Source organism: Rhododendron vialii, chromosome 5a, assembly GCF_030253575.1.
Source record: "Rhododendron vialii isolate Sample 1 chromosome 5a, ASM3025357v1".
NCBI classification, from domain to species: Eukaryota; Viridiplantae; Streptophyta; class Magnoliopsida; order Ericales; family Ericaceae; genus Rhododendron; species Rhododendron vialii.
Window position 1 is genome coordinate 2,851,310 of NC_080561.1, and position 21,763 is coordinate 2,873,072.

Genomic DNA, 21,763 nt, shown 5'->3' on the forward strand with positions numbered 1-21,763 from the left:
ACAACCAATTGTCTTTTTGCCAAAAAAAAAAAAAAAAAAAGAAGCAGCAAAAATTTAAAACAAATGAGCACTAAAACATTGACAATTTCTTTTGCCAAAGGGGAAAAAAATCAACCGATCAGTTGAAGATTGATAAAGTTCCAGCCATATATAAACATCCTCCAAAAATAGCTTCGCTTAGAGTCCAGCTTCATTCAAAAACCACAGAGATCATCATAGAAATGAGGTTTCGAAACTAGCAGCAACCTGTACAAAGAACATGGTTGTCAACCATGTAATATTATTCTACAACTAAACATACTTATCGTCTTTTCCGCTTCAATGACCTACGATTATAACATCCGCAGTTATCACAAAACTTCGTGGTATTGGGAACCTTATCCTGAATCTTCAGTTCGGTTACTTCATTTCCCAATGAGGTGAGAAGTCGCAGATATTCCCTTACATGCTCGTCAAGGGCCATTAAAATCCATTCCCCATCCTCATCTTTATACTCAATCTTGAAACTACCAAGCTCACGCTCCAGTATCTTTGACATTACTTCCTTCAATTCATTAATTCCTGATGTGAGAGGGAACTGAAATTTTATTTTAGTATCCCCATATGTTGCCTTTAGCTTCACAGACCCCGTATCTTGCCTTTCTGTGGGAAGAGGCATCATGTGGGGAATTGCAGCCATTTTGTGGTGAATAGTACGCATGGGTTGGCTCGGAGCAGGATCTGACCTTGAAGATCCATAGACATTTTCCTCCATAAGATGCTCCTCCACGGAAGCTAGCCAATTTTCCAGATTTTCTGAACTTCCCGTTGCGTGGGAAAAAGTACGCATGGTTTGGTTCGAAGCAAGATCAGAACATGAACCGACTGTCCAGTTACCAAACCCAAAGACATGTCCTTCCAAAAGAGACTCTTTCTGTGGAGCTACTACTTGTGAAGCTGACAAATCTCTCCCATCTTGCAAACTCCCCATGTTCTCATTTACCACCTCTGCTGATGCTATCCGAGATTGTGAAAACACAAGATCATCGCGATATGGATAGGTAGTGGTCCTAGTGGACTGCATTGTTTGACCTTCCAGTTGAAACGCCCATTTAGAAGAACCCCTTGCTGCTTCAGTTTCACTGTACACAGCTGAAAAACAAAAATCCGAATTGTGACAATGATCAGGGAAAGAATCATGAAAAGTAGGAGATTGATCTTTCACTTGACATGCCCATTCAGAGGAACCCCCTGCGTTTTCACTAAGTCAATAAGATAATTACAGGACAAGAATCATGAAAAGGAGGGGTTTTCACGATACCTATCATTGAATCATTTTCTGTATTCAAAGCAATTGAGTGTTCCATAAAATCTCGTCGAAACTCATTTGCCTCCTGATTTTGGCCAACCGGTTCCCCCTCCATTCTAGCATTCACATTATGCAATGGCGTCTTGCATGCGGTCGATGTATTCCTTTCTCCATGTTGATCAGGGGGTCTCCTGACTGTTTGGAGAAAAGAAAAGAAGTAATTAGGAACGAGAGAAGATAGAAGAGAAGTGAATAGTAGAAAGAAAAACAAAGAAGGTTCAATTATATGGATCATAAAAACAGGTACCCATTGTCAGTAAGATTTAGGGACAAAATTGGTAATCAATTGTGAGACTCGTGCTTCATGTTTCTTCCGGTTAACAGTTAATAATGGAGATTAATATATATAACTGGAAGGTTAGTGGATATATGAGTAAATAATAGAGATGAAAGATGCTAAAGAGATTACTTAGGAAAGTGGAGTTAATTAGTTTTACACGTGTACAATTCTTTGTGTGGTTGAAGGATGACAGTCATATTAGTATGAGAAATATGGGAAATTGAATGGTTAAATCTATTAGGTACGTGGAAACAAATTAAGGGGATTTTGGCGGGGAATCATGAGGATAACAAGAGCAACAAATATGGGAAGAAAAGGGAGGACCAGGAACAGTCGCGACTGGGTGGGGAGGATGGAGATTTTAGGAGCAGATGTGTAAGTCGTGTATTTTGATATTAGGTGCTTGAGTGATTGGGAGAAATTCTGAAATTTGTTTAGAGGGAGAGTAACGGTGGTACGTGGAAGGAGGAACTAGAGTAAGTTTCAAATACCAAAAAAGATTTGTAAATATTAAGGAAGTGGGTGACGGCGTTTTAGTTTGTTTGTTATTATTGAGTTGGTGAGAATTTTGGTATGTCTTGGTCGTGGTGCGAGGATCCGGGTCGTTACATCAATACTGCACCTTTAACTTTTGGACAGATAAAAATTTGTTTAAGGATTGTGTTATCACACTCCATTGCTCTCTAATTATCCAAACAGGTGACTAGGACGAGGGGGACAAGATAAAAGGCAAGATAAATAGATATTTGTATTGTATCCTCTTTATTTAGTATCCTCGCCTCTGTTAAGGAAAGATAGGTGATAGAAGGAAATAAAGGTCGTCATATTATGTGAATCATAAAAATCGTAACCTTTTGTCAGGGCAGTGCTGATCATTACTTATTTTTTGTATGGATTAAAAAATTGGATTATTAGGGTATTATTGATTCTCCATTTTTCCCTTCTTAACTATTCAAACAGGTGACTAGTAAGTGAGGGCGTAATTACCTTTTTTTTCCCTAACACGTGGCCACCGTTTGATCCCGAACTCACTCCGTATGCGTTTGAATGTGGATACGCTAACTGCATGAGCAAGAATCAACGTAAGAAAATTCGTATTGTTACATTGATTCCACAAGGAAATAATTGAGCTCTCCTTGCAGAGTAATTTTGGTTGAAAGCAATTGAAACATAGCAAGCAATAAATTACTGCCAAGGCTCGCCGCAGCATCGCCACGTTTCATCCTGCCCATACGTTGTAGAAGATCATCTTTAGTAATACTAGTATATATCTCTTCGGGGTTTTCTTGTTCTCTTGTTCTTTCATTCTCAGAATCAGATGAAGCAGAGCCGCTTTGGTCTTGTCTGACACGCTGTGCTATGCTGTTTGTAGTAGCAAATTGACTTGATGATAACGCTATATGACCCAAAATCTCTCCTCCTGGTAAGGTTGAAGGCGGAGGTGAAAATCTACCAAGCCAGGATATATAGATAACTTGAAGCCTTGAAACAAGTTTCCCATCCGTAGATAGTCTGATAACTTCAACGGGTCTTTCGCCTCGCAAAGTATATCCCTTCATTGTTCCCTGGTCCTGAGTCAAGCAAAGGTAATCATTAAATTCGGGCTTTTCTGGATTGCACTTATTTCTTCACCTAGTTTATGAAAGATATGTTCACTCATTATATTAGTAATTCGGACTTTTATGGATTACACTCCTTTCTTCTCCCTGTTCATGAAAAATTATGTCCTACTTTTTCCGAATAGACACAAAAAAAAGGTTGTCCTGATGAGTGATTAGGCTCATTAACAGTTAAAACTTATCAAAGAAAATATATGACAAACTCGCATGTCCATAGTAGTAACCAAAATTACATACACGTTTTGTCATAGAATTTGAAAAACCATGCTATTTAAAGGCAAATAAATCCCAATGGGTGAGAATATGGTGTTAAAGTTCAAAGGGCCGCAAAGTTCAAAGGACGAACCAATATTTATGAATAACATCTCATAACTTTAGTCAAGTACAAATGTTGACGGGAAAAGTTGCTTAAAAATTCACAAAAATGGAAGTTATGCACATTGGTTGAAGACTGATGAAATGTACGTTAAAAAGCCAAGAAACATAAACAAGCTGAGTTGATGGCCCGATTCGCGTTGAAGACGATGACCTCAGATATAGATATGCTTCTACATCCAATTTTAGGGAAATCTGGACACATGTGCAAGCTAGCTATCGTCCATAAGACCCCATTAAAGGAGTAATAATTATGCATAAAGGAAGTTTTTCCAGTTTTTGAATTCACATAAGCTGAGTATTTTAAACTACATATGTGAATTATATGATTTCACTGTTTCATAACCTGAAGTGACAGCAGGAATTAAAATATTAGTGATGTAGGGACCCCACATGCCCGGTAATTGCACACACAAAAATTGGAAAAAAATATTACTATTTCATACTTAATACGAACTACAGGACAAATTGACTTGATAGAAATGAAAATACGAGTTACCCGCTCAAATGGCCACCGATGATGGATCCCATGTTGCCTACAGATGCGCTTTGCTATGGACACACGATGGATCACAAGCTGCCTACAGATGCGCTTCGCTGCATGAAGACCAATTCATAGGGTAAGAAACTTAATTTTGTACTGCTTCCATCAAGAGAACAATCCAGTATGCCCGTCGCAAGATGCATTATGGTTTATAAAAAAAGACTAAAAGAGCAAGACTTAGTTAAATGTAGAAGCTAACCGCCAATGTTCTTTGCAGCATCTTCCCATCTCCTGTCAACATGCTGTTGGCGATCCACTAAACTAAGTACACTCATACTTCTGCACTTCCTCTTTAATGTCTTTCTCACAATTTTCTTCTCCGAAAGAGATAGGATGTGTCCTTCATCTGGTAAGCCTATAGCAGACTGCATTATTGGGATAGTCAAAGCCATTGGTCAATATACTCGTCCGTAAATACTCAATGTACTCATCCATATACAGAATGACAACTTCAACTTGTTCATTTCAGCTAATCTGCATTACTCTGTATTTCTCTAGTTGTTTAACCATGTATCCTTTCAAACTTATTTAAAAACCAAATATGCTGAGGGTGTGGCTTGATAGAAATGAAGTGACAACAGGAATCGAACTATAATTGATGTATGGACCCCACTTGCCCGGGAATTTCACAAAAGTCCAGAGAAAATTACTACTCTTATCATAATGATTATGACCTATGAAACAAATTGACTTGATATAAATGAAAATAAAAGTGAGTTACTCGTTGAAGTGGCCACTGATGGATCCCATGTTGCTTATGGGTGCGCTTTGCGGTGGATAAACGATGGATCACAAGCTGCCTACGAATGGGCTTCGCTGCATGAGCACCAACACATAAGGTAAGAAAATACAATTTGGAACTGCTTCCATAAAGAGAACAATCCAGTATGTCCTTTGCAAGATGCATTAAATGGTTCATAAACAAGAGCAAGACTTAGCTAATTGTAGAAACTTACTGCCATGGCTCTTCGCAGCATCTTCCCACCTCCTGTCAACATGTTGTTTGTGATCCTCTAAACTAAGTACACTTGTACTTCTGCACTTCCTCTTTAATGTCTTTCTCACAATTTTCTTCTCTGGAAGATATAGGATGTGTCCTCCATCTGGTAAGCCAATAGCAGACTGTAGTATTGGGATAGTCAAAGCCATTGGTCAATATACTCATCTGTAAATACTCAATGTACTCATCCATATACAGAATGACCATTTCAACTTATCTTCCCTCTCCGACAGAACACTTCTTCATTTTGGCTAATCTACATTTCTCTATTGGTGTATCAAACAAATGGTTATATTCTTTCAACTTACTTAAACAACAAAAATGTTGAGGATCTAATAACCTTAACTTGTCTTTCCTCTCCGAAATAACACTTTAATGATTACAACCTATAAAACAAATTGACTAGATAGAAACGAAAATACAAGTGAGTTACTTGTTTAAACAGCCACCGAAGGGTCCCAAGTTGCCTACGGATGCGCTTTGCTTTGGTTTCACGATGGATCACAAGCTGCCTACAGATGCGCTTCGCTGCTTGAGCACCACCAATACATAAGTTAAGAAACTACTATTTTGTACTGCTTCCATAAAGACAACAATCCAGTATGTGCTTCACAAGACGTATTAGATGGTTCATAAACATGAGCAAGACTTAGTTAACTGTAGAAGCTTACTGCCAAGGAACTTCACAGCATCTTCCCATCTCCTGCCAACATGCTGTTGATGATCCTCTAAACTAAGTACACTCATAGTTCTGCACTTTCTCTTTAATGTCTTTCTCACAATTTTCTTCTCCAAGAGAGATAGGATGTGCCCTCTATCTGGTAAGCCAATATCAGACTGCAGCATTTGGATAGTCCAAGTCATTTGTTAGAATATTGTCAGGCTTATGTTAGTCCCACATTGGTTAATTGAGTCATTGTAATAAGTATCTCATAATATAAATAAAGTCTGTGTGTGTTAGGGTTAATTAACACCCTATACACTTATTCTCTCTCTTTCTAAACAACATGATATTAGAGCCACCCTTAACGCCGAAACCCTAGCCACCCTAATCCTGCCGTACCTCTACCTCTACCCACCATTAGCCGAAACCCTAACCACCCTAATCCTGCCGTACCCCTACCCACCATCTGCCACCACACGCTGACCCTTTACATCACCATACACCCCTCGCCAATACACACCAGCCAACCCATCAAACCCTTTATGTCACCACGATAATCAAACCCATTATCATTTACACTAATCAAACCCAAAACCCATCAAAACCTTTACGTCACCACAATAATCAAACCCATTACCCTTTACACTAATCAAACCCTTTCCGCCACTGTACGGTGACCAGCAAACGAAATCAGTTTTTTAATTGGTTTTAATTAGAGCAAACCCATAGCCTGCACTATGTTCGAAATCACATCCAGTCACTCGGTTTTAATTAAGAACAAACCCGTAGCCTGCACCATGTTCGTCGGTTGTTAATTGCCATTCTTTGTACCTGGGTTCGTGATTTTATTGGTCTATCAGTGGCTTTACTGGTTTGGTTGGTGCTCTCGATTTGTCGCTAGTTCTAGTATGACAGTTTTTTGGTCACCAAAGATTTATGGCTGTTAGTAGTTATTGTAGTCGGTGGTAGAAGTTTCATCAATTGGTTTGTGGATTTTGTTGATGTTTGTGGTTGGTAGTTAATCGTTGTTGATTAGTTGGTGATTATTGGTTTCTACTCCTTGCGTGTTTGGGAAAATGTCTAAGGAGAAAACAGGTTCTGGTACTCAATCGGGCCCTCTATCTACTGTTATTGGTACTACATCTGGTTCTGGTTCTACTGGTATTGGTAGTCTTTTTAGTGGCTCTCGGTCTCGCGAGAGGCACTCTATTACCTCCACACCATTAAATAGGGGCAATTATGTTCTTTGGGCTAAAGCTGTTGAGGTGTATTATATAGGTCAGTCCGAGGACTCCTATTTGATTAATGAGCCCCCTACTGCAGATGCACCCACATATGGGGCCCGGAAACCTGTTGATGCCCGTATTCGTTCAGAGTTATGGAATAGTATGACAGAACAGGTTGCTAGTACGCTAATGTTTTGTGATACAGCTAGAGAGGTGTGGACACAGGCAAAACAGTTGTATTCAGGTGTCGACAATCTCTGTCGTACGTATGATCTTCAGTCTTTCTTTAATATATCTCAGGGTGATGACTCTTTTGAAGAGTATTATGCTAAGTTTCGGCGTATTTGTAATGAGTTGGACATATGTGAGCCACTTTCTGCTGAAATTCAAGTTATATGGCGCCAGCGTGAGGGCATGAGGGTTACTCGTTTCTTATCTGGTGCATCATCCACTTTCAAACCTGTAGGTAATCAGATTTTGGGGGATCGTGACTTACCTCCTCTCGGCGAGGTCTACAGTCGTCTCCGGCAGTCATCGTCTATTTCTGGTACACCGGCTCCTGACCGTTCTACTTTGACTTCCGCTGTTTTTGATAGCTCTGTGTTTTCAGTCAACCGTGGCCGTGGTCACGGCCGTGATTCAAGGTTTCAAGGTCGTGGTTGCGATTTTGGGATGAATGGTCGTGGTTCTAGTGGTCGTACAGACACTGTTATTGGTGGTCGAGGTGATCATACATTTAGTTGTGGTGGCCGCATGACGGGGGGAGGCCGCGGTCGTGGCCATGGTGCTCGGTTGTGTACTTACTGTGGGGGGACCAATCATTGGGTGGACACATGTTATGAGTTGTATGGCTTCCCTCAGGCTCATCAGGCCACTGTCTCTGAGGATACTGGACAGTTTGCTCAATCTTCTGTTGATAGTGTGGTTGTTTTAGCTGATGAATACCAACGCTTATTGTCATTTCAAACTGCAACAGGATCTTCCACTGCTACGCTTGCTCAGACCGGTCCATCTATTGCTTGTGTTGCCTCTTCTTCTTCCTCTCCCTGGGTTATTGACTCGGGAGCCACAAATCATATGACTGGTACACCTGCTTTTCTTTATGATCGACAGCCAGTTGGTAGATCATCTCATATTACCTTAGCTGATGGATCTACCACTGCTGTCACTGGTTTGGGTTCAGTTCCCGTCTCTTCCTCTCTTACATTGACATCTGTATTACATGTTCCTCGTTTTCCGTTTAATCTTATGTTTGTGAGCCGTCTTACAAAATCTTTGAATTGTTCCGTTACATTTCTTCCTCATGGTTGTGTTTTTCAGGATCTCACGGCGGGGAGAAAGATTGGTGGGGGCATTGAGCGAGGTGGCCTATATTACTTGACAGTGTCTCAACCCGTTGCCCTTCAGGCATCAGAGTCTCCTTATCAATAGCACTGTCGTCTTGGTCATCCCTCTCTTCAGAGTTTGAAGCGTCTTGTGCCCTCTTGTCATTCCATTAATAAGTTGGTTTGTGAAGTCTGTGAGTTTAGTAAACACCGTCTAGTCAAATTTTATCCTAGGGTTGAGCGTCGTGCGTCGCGTCCTTTTCAGTTAGTTCATTCAAACATTTGGGGGCCTATTCATGTGCCCAGTATCTCTGGTTTTCAGTATTATGTTATCTTTGTGGATAATTTTTCTCGTATCACATATCTTTATCTAATGAAAGAGCAATTTGAATTGAAATATGTTTTTAAATCCTTTTACATGGAGATTCAGAATCATTTTGATACCTGCATTAAGATATTTCGTTCAGATAGTGACTGTGAATATTTTCATAGTACACTTTCTCAATTTTTTGATGATCATGGCATTATCCACCAATCGTCGTGTTCTCGGACTCCACAACAAAATGGAGTTGCTGAGCGCAAGATTCGGCACTTGTTTGAGATTATGCGTGCCTTATTATTTCAAATGCAGGTTCCTAAGTCATATTGAAGTGACGTTGTCCTCACTGCCTGTTACTTAAGTCAATCGCATGCCCTCTACAATCCTAGGTGGTCAGGTTCCCCTTATGGTCTTATTTCCCGATCGGCCTCTCCATTCATTACCTCCTCGAGTTTTTGGGTGCACCTATTATGTCCATGCTCTTGACCCTAATAGGAGTAAACTTGATCCTCGGTCTTTTCGGTGTATTTTTCTGGGATACACACCCAGAAAGGGTATCGATGTTACTCTCCTACTTTACGTCATCACTTTGTCTGTGCTAATGTCACGTTCAATGAGTCCTTGCCATATTACTCAGATCCTCTTACTACCAATGATCTCCTTACCTTAGAGTATGTGTTACATATGGCTGTTCCAATTGGCACTGTTCTACCAAATCCTTTACAAGTTTATGTTCGGCGTTCCGACGCACCAACACTGCCCCAGTCTCCGGCACCAACCCCGCCTTCCACACCATCTTCGCCAGCACCTCCGTCTTCCCTCCCATCGCCAAATCCGCCTGCTCCTCGTTATCCAACTTGTGAGAATCGCCACCCACCGGTAAAATATGGTTTTTCTAATTGTTCTCGCACTTCTCATCCTCTTTCTCTGGTTATCTCATATGATCATCTCTCTCCATCTCTCCGTGCTTTCACTACTACTGTCTCCTCTGTTTTTGTTCCTAACACTGTTCAGGAGGCATTATCACGGTCTGAGTGGCGGACAACTATGGAGGATGAAATGTCTGCTCTTCATAAAAATGGCACGTGGGAGTTGGTTACTCTTCCTGCTAGTCAAACTACTGTCGGTTGTCGTTGGGTCTGTACTGTCAAGTAACTTCCTAATGGCACTGTTGAGCGCCACAAAGCTCGTCTGGTTGCCAAAGGGTACACCCAGACTTACGGTGTTGATTATTCAGAAACATTCTCTCACGTTGCCAAGCTTGGTTCTATGTGCATTCTTATTTCTTTTGCTGCCAATCTTGGTTGGCCGTTGTTCTAGCTCGACCTCAAAAACGCCTTTCTCCACGGCGATCTCCAGAAGGAAGTCTACATGGAGCAACCACCTGGGTTTGTTGCTCAGGGGGAGCGTCCTAAGGTATATCGTCTTCGCAAAGCACTTTATGGACTTAAGCAATCTTCTAGAGCGTGGTTTAGCAAGTTTAGTAATGCAGTTATGAGATTTGGCATGTGTCAAAGTCAGTCAGACCACTCTATATTCTCCCTTATGTCGGCTCGAGGGAAAGTATTGCTCATTGTCTATGTAGATGACAATATTATTACTGGAGATGATCAAAAAGGGATTGATGAGTTGAAACAGTTCTTACATAGTCAGTTCCACACTAAAGACTTGGGTAAGCTGAGATATTTCTTGGGCATTGAGGTAGCGAGGTCCAAGGATGGGATCAGTTTGTCCCAGAGGAAATAAGTGTTGGATATTCTAGAGGAGACAGGTTTATTGGGAGATAGACCGATGGAGACTCCAATGGATCCTAATGTGAAACTCTGCATTGATCAGGGGGAGGTATTTCCTCATCCAGACCGGTATCGTCGATTGGTTGGTAAGTTGAATTATCTTACCAATACACGTCATGATATCTCATTTGCTGTTAGTATGGTGAGTCCTCGTCTTCCACATTGGGAAGCTTGTATTCGCATTGTTAAGTACCTTAAGGCTCATCCTCGACACGGTTTGTTTTACCGTTCTAATGGTCATTTTCATGTTAAGGCATTTACGGATGCAGATTGGGCAAGGTCACCTTCTGACAGACGTTCAACAATTGGTTACTGTATGTTTGTTGGTGGCAACCTAGTTACTTGGAAGAGAAAGAAGCAAACTGTTGTTGCAAGGTCTAGTGCAGAGGCAGAGTACCGTGCTATGGCTCATACCACATGTGAGATTGTTTGGCTGAGATCCTTTCTTGAGGAACTGGGATTTTAGGTGCAGTTACCCATTCCTATGTATTGTGACAATCAGGCAGCGATACATATTTTCTCGAACCCGGTGTTTCATGAGAAAACCAAACATATTGAGGTAGATTGTCACATCGTTCGAGAGAAGGTTGCAACGGTGTGTTGGTTATGCCCTTTGTGTCCACAAGAGCTCAGATCGCAGATATTTTTACCAAATCACTGTTTAAACCTCGTTTAGAATTCTTATGTAACAAGCTGGGACTTTGTGATATTTACTCTCCAGCTTGAGGGGGAGTGTTAGAATATTGTCAGGCTTATGTTAGTCTCACATTGGTTAATTGAGTCATTGTAACAAGTATCTCATAATATAAATAAAGTCTGTGTGTGTTAGGGTTAATTAACACCCTATACACTTATTCTCTCTCTTTCTAAACAACATCATTGGTCAATATACCCATCTGTAAATACTAAATGTACTCATCCATATACAGAATGACAACTTCAACTAATCTTTCCTCTCTGAAAAGAATACTTGTTCATTTTAGCTAATCTACCTTTCAAACTTCAACTCTAGTAGTTTATCCAACCGATGATTATATATTCTTTCAAACTTATTTAAGCAACAACAATATTGAGGATCTAAACACTGTTGACCTTGCATATGACACAAACTTGGATATATAGTTTGATTTCATTTATCATCCCCTTGAAGACAATATTCAGTACAAATGAATAGGAATCTGGGTTCGAACACTGTACTTGAACCAAGGGTAAATTCACCAATACGGATCATATTATTGTTTATCACCTAGCTGGAATTAATATAGGCAAGGGCGAGGACTAACCTGAGGAGCCAATCCTCCTGAGCAGTCCCTTTGCAGACTTCGTAGCAGATCCTGTGATTTCTTTAGTCGTACACAATGCTTGTGCGTTAGTGTTCTCCGTCGGGCTAAATGTCTAATGATGTTAGATCTTTCCCCAAGAGGAAGACTGTCTAGTACTTCGAATGACTTACATGCAGGGGAATCTGGCATGTGCAACCGTAGCTCATTAAATTTGTCGGACCTTAGACAGGAAGTAGCGCAAGCAAAATTTTAGTAGATAAGCATAGCAAACTTAGAACCATCGTTACCAATCGAGATGGACTATTAATTAGTACAAAATTTGTTGGTTTGAAAAAACAAGGTAAACCTGCAGCTCCAACTATACAAAACCGGACAATTTGCCATAAAGATGAACTATTTTTCACCTTTTACTGTTTGAACACAAGAATCCAAATACATGAATAACGAAGCTTCTACTTTTGCAGAAGAACTAGTATGGTTGAAAATTGAAAAGAGATCAAGATTGCAACTTGCAACATTACTTAAACAATAGAAACTTACCACAAAGACCCTTTGCTGCATCTTTACTTCTAGCACCAAAATGTTGTTGTAGATCCTCTAAACTAAGTTCATTAGTTAAGCAATCTCTCTTTAATGCTTCTCTCGTACATCCTTTCTCTGAATTAGACACAGTGGGGCCGCTCTCATCTGCCTTGACAAGATGTGCTCTGTTGTTTGTAGCATCAAATGCTTGTTGTTCTGGCGAGGAAAAAATGTGAATTATCCTCGCCTCAAGAACAAGAATGAGTATAAATCAAGATGGACAAACCAAATTTCAATACTGGAACAAGAAGTTTTGCAGAAAAGCATAGGAGACTGAGAAACATGACTATCAATCAGGATGGACTACTTCTTAGCACACTATCTTTTGTTGATGAGAAAAACATAAACCTGCATTTCCAACTCGATATAACCAGATAATATAATTAAAAAAAACAATTTCAATTCATACTTCTCCTCAAAAAATTCAAATCTAAATGCATAACTAACTAAGCTTCTCTTATGCAAGAGAACTAGCATGGTTGAAAATTGATAAGAGATTTAAGATAGCCAGCAATAATTAATATTCTACTTAACAGTAGAAGCTTACCGCAAAAGATCTTCGCTGCATCATCACGTCTACCACCAGAATGTTGTTGAAGATCCTCTATACCAAATATACTCTTATTGATGCATTCTCTCTTTAACGGCTCTCCCCTATTTATATCATCTGAAAGAGACACAACAGGGCCACTCTGATATGCTCTGACAAGATGTGATTTTTTTTCTGTAACGGCAACATCCTTTGAATCATCTAAACTTAGTACACTCTTAGTTAAGCATTCTCTGCTTAATCCCTCTCCCGTGTCTTTCTTCTCAGAATTAAACACAACAGGGCCACTCTGATATACCCTCACAAGACGTGCCCTGTTGTCTGAAGCATCGAAATCCACCAATGATATTCTTGCCGTTGAATCAACTAAACTAAGTACACGCTTAGGCATGCACTGTCTCCTTGATGCCTCTGGCGTATTTTTATCCTCTGAATTAGGCACAAGAACGTCGCTTTGATATGCCCTGTTGTTTGTACGATAAAAATAGACAGATGGTTTTTGTGCTGATGAATCAAACAGCACAATCTCTCCTCCATCTGGTAAGGCTTTAGGCTGAGGTGAAGACCAGTGAATGTATAAATCAATGTTCAAAGAGCACAGTAGAGCCGCGTCAACACTGCCTATGTGGTCGTGGTTGTGGTTGGTGGTAAGTACGATGATCCGCTCATCCCCACAGCTCGACAACAAGCCATGAATGATTTTCAACAAACTTGAGAGCGTCAACTGCAAAAAAATAACACAACAGCAACGGGACTAGATTAAAACAGAAACATCATCATCATCATCATCATAAAGATCACAAGTTACTGAAGAGGGCCTCTTTGGACCAGAGTATCCAGAGTTTTGGTTTCGGTGTGAGAACTTCATAGAAACAGGGAGACTCAATACAGAGGGTGAGAGTGGAGTGTTGTGATCTTCAATACACAACTGTTGGTTGAACTATCACACCCTCGTCGTCGTAGGCGAATGGGCAAACTGCAGAAGCACACGCATACCTTGGGTTCTCGTGTTTGTGTGATTATTTCATTGTCTTTATTGTTCGTGGTACAGTGATTCATCTTGTTTCGCATAGGTAGAGGAGAACATATACATGTTTATATAACCAGTATAAAACATTGCTACAGATAGCTACATAAGTTTCATGCGATATGACCAATTTCAACCAACTTGAGCCGCAAAAATAAAGGGAAAACAAAGAAAAATATAGCAAAGGGCCACTTAACGACCGTCGGTATTATTTACTTTACATGATCTTTTGTTAAGTTTTTCGTCATATTTTGTAGATCAATCATTTGTCTCGACGGGAAGAATGAGAAAAGTATAAAAATATGGACCGAAATTGAAAAAAAAGAAGTTCAGATAGGACGAGACTAAAGACAATAATGATAGCTGTTTCAAATTTTTTGCATTTAGTGAATTATTTTGCTTTTGGCCGTGATTTTGTACTTTTTAGACTGTTGCCACCGAGACGAATGATTAATACAAAAAAAATTAACGTCAACCTAGCAAAAATTCATAAAAGAAACAAACAAAAATACCGAAACATAAGTGTCAAAATGATATAACCACTAATGTGAAACTTGCTACTACCAATTAACCAGGGGACCCTTTCAAAAAAAAATTTTATTAACCAGGGAACGATGTGCACAAATAGCTAACCTCATTCTCGAGATTGGGAAGCATCCCAACCCAGTGATCAAAATCTTTAATCGCAATTAAGGAGCGATTCCTGATGGAGACCAGCACATTCGTCAGTTCAGAGATAGAGGTCAAACCCGTAAGATCCAAATCAAAGATGTCAAATTCAAGACGGTTCGCCATGGCAGCGATTAAGCTCGATCTATCAGTACTAGGAGAGTCGTACAACAAATAACCCCTCTTCCAATCCTTGTCTGCCTTCTTGTAAAACTCCTCCTTATCACTCACAAATCTCAACAAGTCAGAAATTATGCCCTCATTTTCCGGGTCCATTCCCAACTCCTCCAACGTCATCCGCTGTTCGAGTTCTTCCAGTGAATGCCAACAACCCCTTCCCCGTCTGGTGTAGACCTTCACCACTTTGTTTTCTGTAGCATCAGAATCTGGCAACGACATTGGTTTTGTTGAATCATCTAAACTAAGTGCACTCTTAGTTAAGCTTTCTCTGTTTAATCCCTCTCCCGCATCTACCTTCTCCGAATTAAACACAATAGGGCCACTCTGATATGCCCTCACACAATGTGCATTGTTGTCTGGAGCATCAAAATCCGTCGATGATATTCTGGTCGTTGAATCAACTAAACTAAGTACACCCTCAGGCATGCACTGTCTCCTTGATGCCTCTCTCATATTTTTCTCCTCTGAATTAGACACAAGATCATCGCTCTGATATGCCCTGTTGTTTATAGCATCACAATCCACCGATGGTTTTTGTTCTGATGAATGAAACTGCACAATCTCTCCTCCATCTGGTAAGGCTATAGGCTGAGGTGAAGATATGTGAATGTATATATCGAATTTTATACGGGGCGGTAGATCAGTAAAGTCAATTCCGTCTATGTGGTTGTGGTTGTGGTTGTGGTTGGTGGTAAGTACGATGATCCGCTCATCCCCACAGCTTGACAACAAGCCGTGAATGATTTTCAACAAACTTGAGAGCGTCAACTGCAGGAAAAATAACACAACAGCAATAAGATAAGATTAAACAGAAACATGATCATCATCATAAATATCTCAAGTTACTGAAGAGGGGCTCCTCTGGACATGGAGAGCCTGGAGTTGAGGTTTAGGTATGAGAACAGTACAGAAACAAGGAGATACGACACAGGTGAGAGTGGAGTGTTGTAATCTTCAAGTCGCAATAGTGGGCTGAACTATCATACCCTCGTAGTCATAGGCGAACGGGCAAACTGCTGAAGCACGCATACCTAGGGTTCTCATGTTTGTGTGATTATTTCATTTTCTTTATTGTTCGTGGTACATTGATTCATCTTGTTTCGCACAGCTAGAGAAGAATATACATATGGTTATATAAGCATTATTTCATTTTCTTTAACCAGATCAGCAAGGGAGGAATTTATGTTCATTCAGGGGCAGTGTCTTACTACTCCTTATGATGCTGCTTTGTGTAATACGGAGTAGAGAAAAAGAGTTGATGGTGCAATTTGTGGAAGTTTCTCCTGCTGAGGAAAGCTTCAAAAAGAAGTCCAGAGCTAATTGGCTTAGCTTGGGGGATCTCACAATACGAAATTTTTTCATCAGAAAATGGCTGCCAATAAGGTCAGAATTTATTTTTTGAGTATTACAAGTCTTTATGGTGTGCGCTTGGAAGATTCAGCCAGTATTAAAGAGGAGATTTTACAGTATTATGTTGGTCTTCTGGGTACTACTTTTGATCATTGCCCTGATGCTAGAGAGGATTTGGGTATTGCTACCATAAGAAGGGTGCCTGAGGAAATGAAATCTCACATTGTTCAGGCTGTTACACTATTACATTGGAGGAGACTCAGTTTGCCCTTGCTTTTATTCATAGACATAAAAGTCCTGGCCTGATGGGTTTAACTCTGCTTTCTTCCAAGATAACTGGGATATTGTTGGTTCTGATTTGGTGCAAGCTGTTAATCAATTTTTTCTTACAAGTGAAATGAGTAGGTAGTGGAACTCAACTGCCATTACCCTTGTGCCAAAAACTAATGCTCCCTCTACAATAAAGGATTAGAGGCCTATAGCCTGTTGTAATGTTACTTTTAAGTGTGTGAGTAAAATTTTGGCCAACAGATTGCAGCCTATTTTTCCATCCCTTATTAGTCCTTTCCAATCTGCTTTCATCAAGGGCAGATCAATATGGGATAATATCCTTCTAATGCTGGAGTTAGTTAAGAAATATCATCTAAATGGGAGGATCCCAAGGTGTGCTATGAAGTTAGATTTGATGAAAGCATATGACTCAGTTGCCTGGGGCTTTCTCTTTGATATAATGCCACTTATGGAGGTTCCAAGGGTCTTTATAAGCTGGGTTAGACAGTGTGTTAGCTCAGCTATGTTTTCAGTTGTGCTTAATGGAGAGCTGGTGGGTTATTTCCCAGGTCATAGAGGGCTTAGGCAAGGAGACTCTCTCTCTCCATATTTGTTTCTGCTCATTATGGAAGCTTTCACTGCTATGCTTGCTTATCAAACTTGTCATTTGGCTTTCACCTTCCATCCCAAGTGCCTGGACTCAAATATCAGTCATCTCATCTTCACAGACAACCTCTTTATCCTCTATGACACTGAACCAAATTCTTTTCAATTGGTCAAAGATGTGTTGAACGATTTTCATCAGTTAGCTGGTTTACAACCTAACCTTCAGAAAAGTTCAATTGTGTATGCCGGGGTTAACTCACAAACTAAAGATGAGCTGCATAGTATCCTTGCTATTCCAGAAGGATTCTTGCCTGTTAAGTACCTTGGGGTACCCTTTATCACCAATAGATTGAAGGCTCAAGACTGTGATATGCTGGTAGAGAAGATGTTACAGAGGGTGCACTCTTGATTTGTTTTATTAATGTTGTTTTGTTTAGTATACAAATGTGTTGGAGCTTCACATTTATCCTTCCTTTTAAAATTTTGGCTAAAATTGAGAGTGCCCTCAAAGCTTTCTTCTGGACAGGGGTAGATATGAGAACCACAGGTGCTAAAGTTAAATGGAAGGCAGTTTGTAAGACTAGGGACGAGGGAGGCCATGGGTTCAGGATGCTTGAGGAATGGAATAAGGCAGCAATGGTTAAACATATCTGGGCTGTTTGTAAAAAAGCAGATACGCTTTTGGTCAAATGGATACACACCTATGTCATTAAAGATGCCTGTTTTTGGACTATGAAGGTGCCTCAACATGCTACTTGGACTGTTCGCAAACTTCTGCAGCTTAGAAGTGTTGTACAGCCTAGGATTACATTTGTAGTGGGCAATGTCATGATACATTCTTGTGGTGGGATAACTGGCACCCCATTGATCCTTTGCATTTGAGGTATAGGGACATCTTGGAACGCAATCCGATTAGGGCTATGGATGTGAAGGTGAGCTCTATTATAGCTAATGGGTACTAGAATTGGCCCAGCCTGCGGAGCTTTGTTACTCTAGATATTATTTCACACACTCCTGTATTGTTCCTTCCTCATGAAGGGAATAATGATTCGGTCCACTGGGCTCTAAACCCTAGTGGTTTATTTTCCACCAAGTCAGCTTGGGAGGTCATTAGGACCAAAGCCCCTATTGTTCCTTGGTATTGGATCATATGGTTATCTCATTATGTTCCCAGATGGGCCATATTGAGTGGCTTGCTTTATTAGGTTGTTTGGTTACCAAAGATAGACTTCATGCATGGGGGGTGATCTCTGAAGATGGCTGTGTTTTCTGTGGTTCTACACAAGAAACGCATGATCATCTTTTCTTTCACTGTGCCTACTTAGCTTAAGTCTGGGATTTCTTTTTACATGAAAATGGGATGCACACAGCAGGTCTTGGTTTGCCTGGTGAAGTTAATTGGATGATTCAGAATTGTGCTGCTGCTAGCTTCAAAAATTCCGTGCTTAAGCTTTCCTTGGCTGCTGTAGTTTATGGAGTATGGAGGGAGCGAAACTGCCGAATCTTCAGAAAGCAGAAAACTAGTCTACGGGACCTTATTGCCAAGATTAGGACAGACTTAAGGGCTAGCTTGATTGCTTGGAGAGGTGTTAAGAGGACTGATGAGAATCGGCTACTTTGCCTTGCTTGGCAGCTCCCCTTTATGTTTTTGGTTAAGGACAGTGGTTGACTTCGTTGTTTTGGCTGTTTGTTTTGGTAGTTAGTAACTAGCTGTAATTCAGACTTCAAGGTAATACCCTTGGTCTTTGCTGGTTGGTTTTTTCTCAATGAAAACTTAACTTACCCTAAAAAAAAGGACCATTATAAACATTGCTACAGGTAGGTACATAAGTAAATTGAAAGACCAATTTCAACCAACTTAGAGCCGCAAAAATAAAGGGAAAACAAAGAAAATATAGACTGAAACACGGTTGGTTGGTATTGTTTACTTTAAGTGATCTGTTGTTTAGTTTTTCATCAATTTTTTTTTTGCGTTTAGTGAATTGTTTTGGCTCTGTTCGGTAAAGTTGCCAGTTTTTTATTTTTCGTTTATGAAAAATACGAAATATGTTTTTGTTTATTTATTTTTAAAAAAAAACATGTTTGGTGAACCATAATAGTTTTTGTTTATTTGTTTTCTGGGCTGCCGAAAGTGTTTTCAAAACCAATGAAAACGCACTTTTTGTGTTTCTAGAATTTTCATAAACTAGTGGAATTGATTATGTAGCTTATAAACAAAAACAATAATACAAACATATTTATGTTGTCTGTTTAAAAAAATATTGGAAACAAAAATAAAAACTTTTCCAAATAGAGCCTCTGCTTTTGGCCGTGATTTTGTATTAGACTACTCCCATAGAGACCAACGATTAATCTAGAAAATATAACTTGAGGGGAAAAGAAATAATACAGAAAAGCGTCAAAATGGTACAACAACGAATATGAAACTTGCTACTACCAATTAACCATGGGGAGGTGGGGGAATTTGGTCGACAGAAAGAAATAGCTAACCTCAGTCTTGAAATCGGGAAGCTTCCCAGCCCAGTGATCTAAATCTTTAATAGCAATTAAGGAGCGTTTCCGGATGGAGACCAGCACATTCGTCAGTTCAGAGATGGAGGACAAACCCGTAAGATCCAAATGATAGATGTCAAATTCAAGACGGTTAGCCATGGCAGCGATTAAGCTCGATCTATCAGTACTACCAGGCGTGTCGTACAACAAGTAACCCCTCTTCCAAGGCTTCCCTGCCGTTTTGTATAAATTCTTCTTCCCCACAAATCTCAACAAGTCTGAAATTATGCCCTTATTATCCGGGTCCATTCCCAACTCCGCCAACGTCGTCCACTGTTCCAGTTCCATTGGATCCCAACAACCCCCTCCACCCCTAATCCTCTTGTGTACAGCTTTCCCATCTGATCTCACATCACTTGAGTCCCCTTCGGAGGAATTAGCATCCATAGACTTGGCAGGATTCAAAAGATAAGAATAGAGGTCCACCACTCTCGTGATGTTGTCCATTCCCAACTCCCACAACGCCGTCCACTGTTCGAGTTCCATTGGATCCAAACAACCCCCTCCTCGCTTAATCCAAGAATTCGAAAGATCAGAATAGAGGTCCACCACTCTCCTGATGTTCTCCTTGAGCTCCTTAATCAGACCCACATCTCTACTGAGGTTGTTTGGGAGCTTGATCAACAGCCTGTTCATATCCACCACTTCCCTGATGTTACAAAATTTTGTGCCTTTGCCTGGGCCTAATGAAAACGCGTCCTCCATTTTCCGGCCAGGAGAAAATCGATCAAATTCAGCAGTCCTGCACCAAGAGAACTAGAAAACAGGAAGATGACAGTGGGAGGAAACAAAGGATAAGTCAATGTATACAATATGATAAAATCAAACGCAGGAGAGCATCAATGGAAAAAACAAAAAGCTTCTAGGAGTAATTTTTAGTACTCGCTTTTTAAAGTTGTCTCTGGCCCGTAAACTAAAGATGAGCCTTGCCAAACAGATTGACAGTCGTCCGCGAATCAGTAGTTTGGTAGGGAAATTGATCGATAGGTTACCGCGGTGGTCCTTGAATGCGAAGGTGAAGGGTTTCCGCTAGGGATAGTTGGACAGCCACCGGACAGGTACTCCCACCACCGGGCGCCTCTCCTATCCCCCTGCTAGACTGCTAGTTTCGATCGGATTTTATTCGCTTCATTTTTATTACTGTAACAATATTTTATTTTATTTTTTTTCGCTGGGGGGGGGGGGGGGGGTTGGGGGTTTGTGCGGGTTTGATTGGCTAATTAGGATTAGGATTAAAAGAAGGAGTCCTGATTTATGCGTGTTTTGCAATGAGCCCTTTTGGTCCCTTTGCAGCTTTGCTTTTTTGGGTTTGACAAGGAGTTACCGCTGATTTATGCGTGTTTTGCAATGAGCCCTTTTGGTCCCTTTGCAGCTTTTGCTTTTTTGGGTTTGACAAGGAGTTACCGCTGATTTATGCGTGTTTTGCAATGAGCCCTTTTGGTCCCTTTGCAGCTTTGCTTTTTTGGGTTTGACAAGGAGTTACCGCTGATTTATGCGTGTTTTGCAATGAGCCCTTTTGGTCCCTTTGCAGCTTTTGCTTTTTTGGGTTTGACAAGGAGTTACCGCTGATTTATGCGTGTTTTGCAATGAGCCCTTTTGGTCCCTTTGCAGCTTTGCTTTTTTGGGTTTGACAAGGAGTTACCGCCGGGAAGTAACCCTTTTGTTCAGGGGGTCACCGTCAACCAGTCGCGAAGACGAGCCATTATTTTCACAGTAGAAGTACCGTAGAAGGAAAATTTGAGATTTTGGATTTTCACTTCCACACGATTCCTAAATAAATTTTCTCTCATCTATTAATGTTATTTTCTTTCTTCACTTATTATTCAAAATTTAAATATCAAAACGAACAAGCTCGTTGTAACTTTGTTCATACTAAAGGGGAGATTACTTTTGTCCAATCTTCTTTTTCTCGTCTTTATTACTGCAAAAAATTACAATTTCGTCGTCCACTTGTTTAGATTGTTCACATTAAAAGGGCATTGCTCTAAATTCACTGAATAATAGGAAAAATGTAATGCCAATTGTAGAGGGGGTGAAAATCAATTTCTTTTGCGGAGTTGTTATGAAATTTGAGTTACATCAATTTCCCTTGCCAAATTTTTATCAATTTCCTTTGCACAAAAGTATTTTATTTTTTGATTAAAAAATTGCTCATCTTTTCATAAGAAACACTTAAAACGGGTACAAAAGGATTAGTTCA

At 40.3% G+C, this 21,763-nt stretch overlaps 1 protein-coding gene across 4 annotated transcripts; it reads right to left on the minus strand.

The window, feature by feature from the left end:
• Positions 1-122: 122 nt before the first annotated feature.
• LOC131325758 (uncharacterized) lies at positions 123-20,696 on the minus strand. Of its 4 annotated transcripts, XM_058358191.1 has the most exons (15): positions 19,501-20,690; positions 14,569-15,552; positions 12,906-13,632; positions 12,317-12,514; positions 11,777-11,958; positions 5,838-6,003; positions 5,600-5,694; positions 5,123-5,288; positions 4,888-4,982; positions 4,366-4,531; positions 4,122-4,219; positions 2,818-3,199; positions 2,616-2,690; positions 1,301-1,483; positions 123-1,131 (listed from the first exon to the last, which is right to left on the minus strand). In XM_058358191.1, the coding sequence occupies exons 1-15, from the start codon at positions 20,266-20,268 to the stop codon at positions 302-304; spliced, it is 5,115 nt and encodes a 1,704-aa protein (XP_058214174.1). In that variant the 5' UTR covers positions 20,269-20,690; the 3' UTR covers positions 123-301. The 4 variants fall into 4 exon arrangements, with proteins under 4 accessions (XP_058214174.1, XP_058214177.1, XP_058214176.1 ...); XM_058358194.1 differs by lacking the exon at positions 14,569-15,552; XM_058358193.1 differs by lacking the exons at positions 4,366-4,531; positions 4,888-4,982 and having other exon boundaries at positions 19,501-20,696.
• Between the last annotated feature and the right edge of the window lie 1,067 nt (positions 20,697-21,763).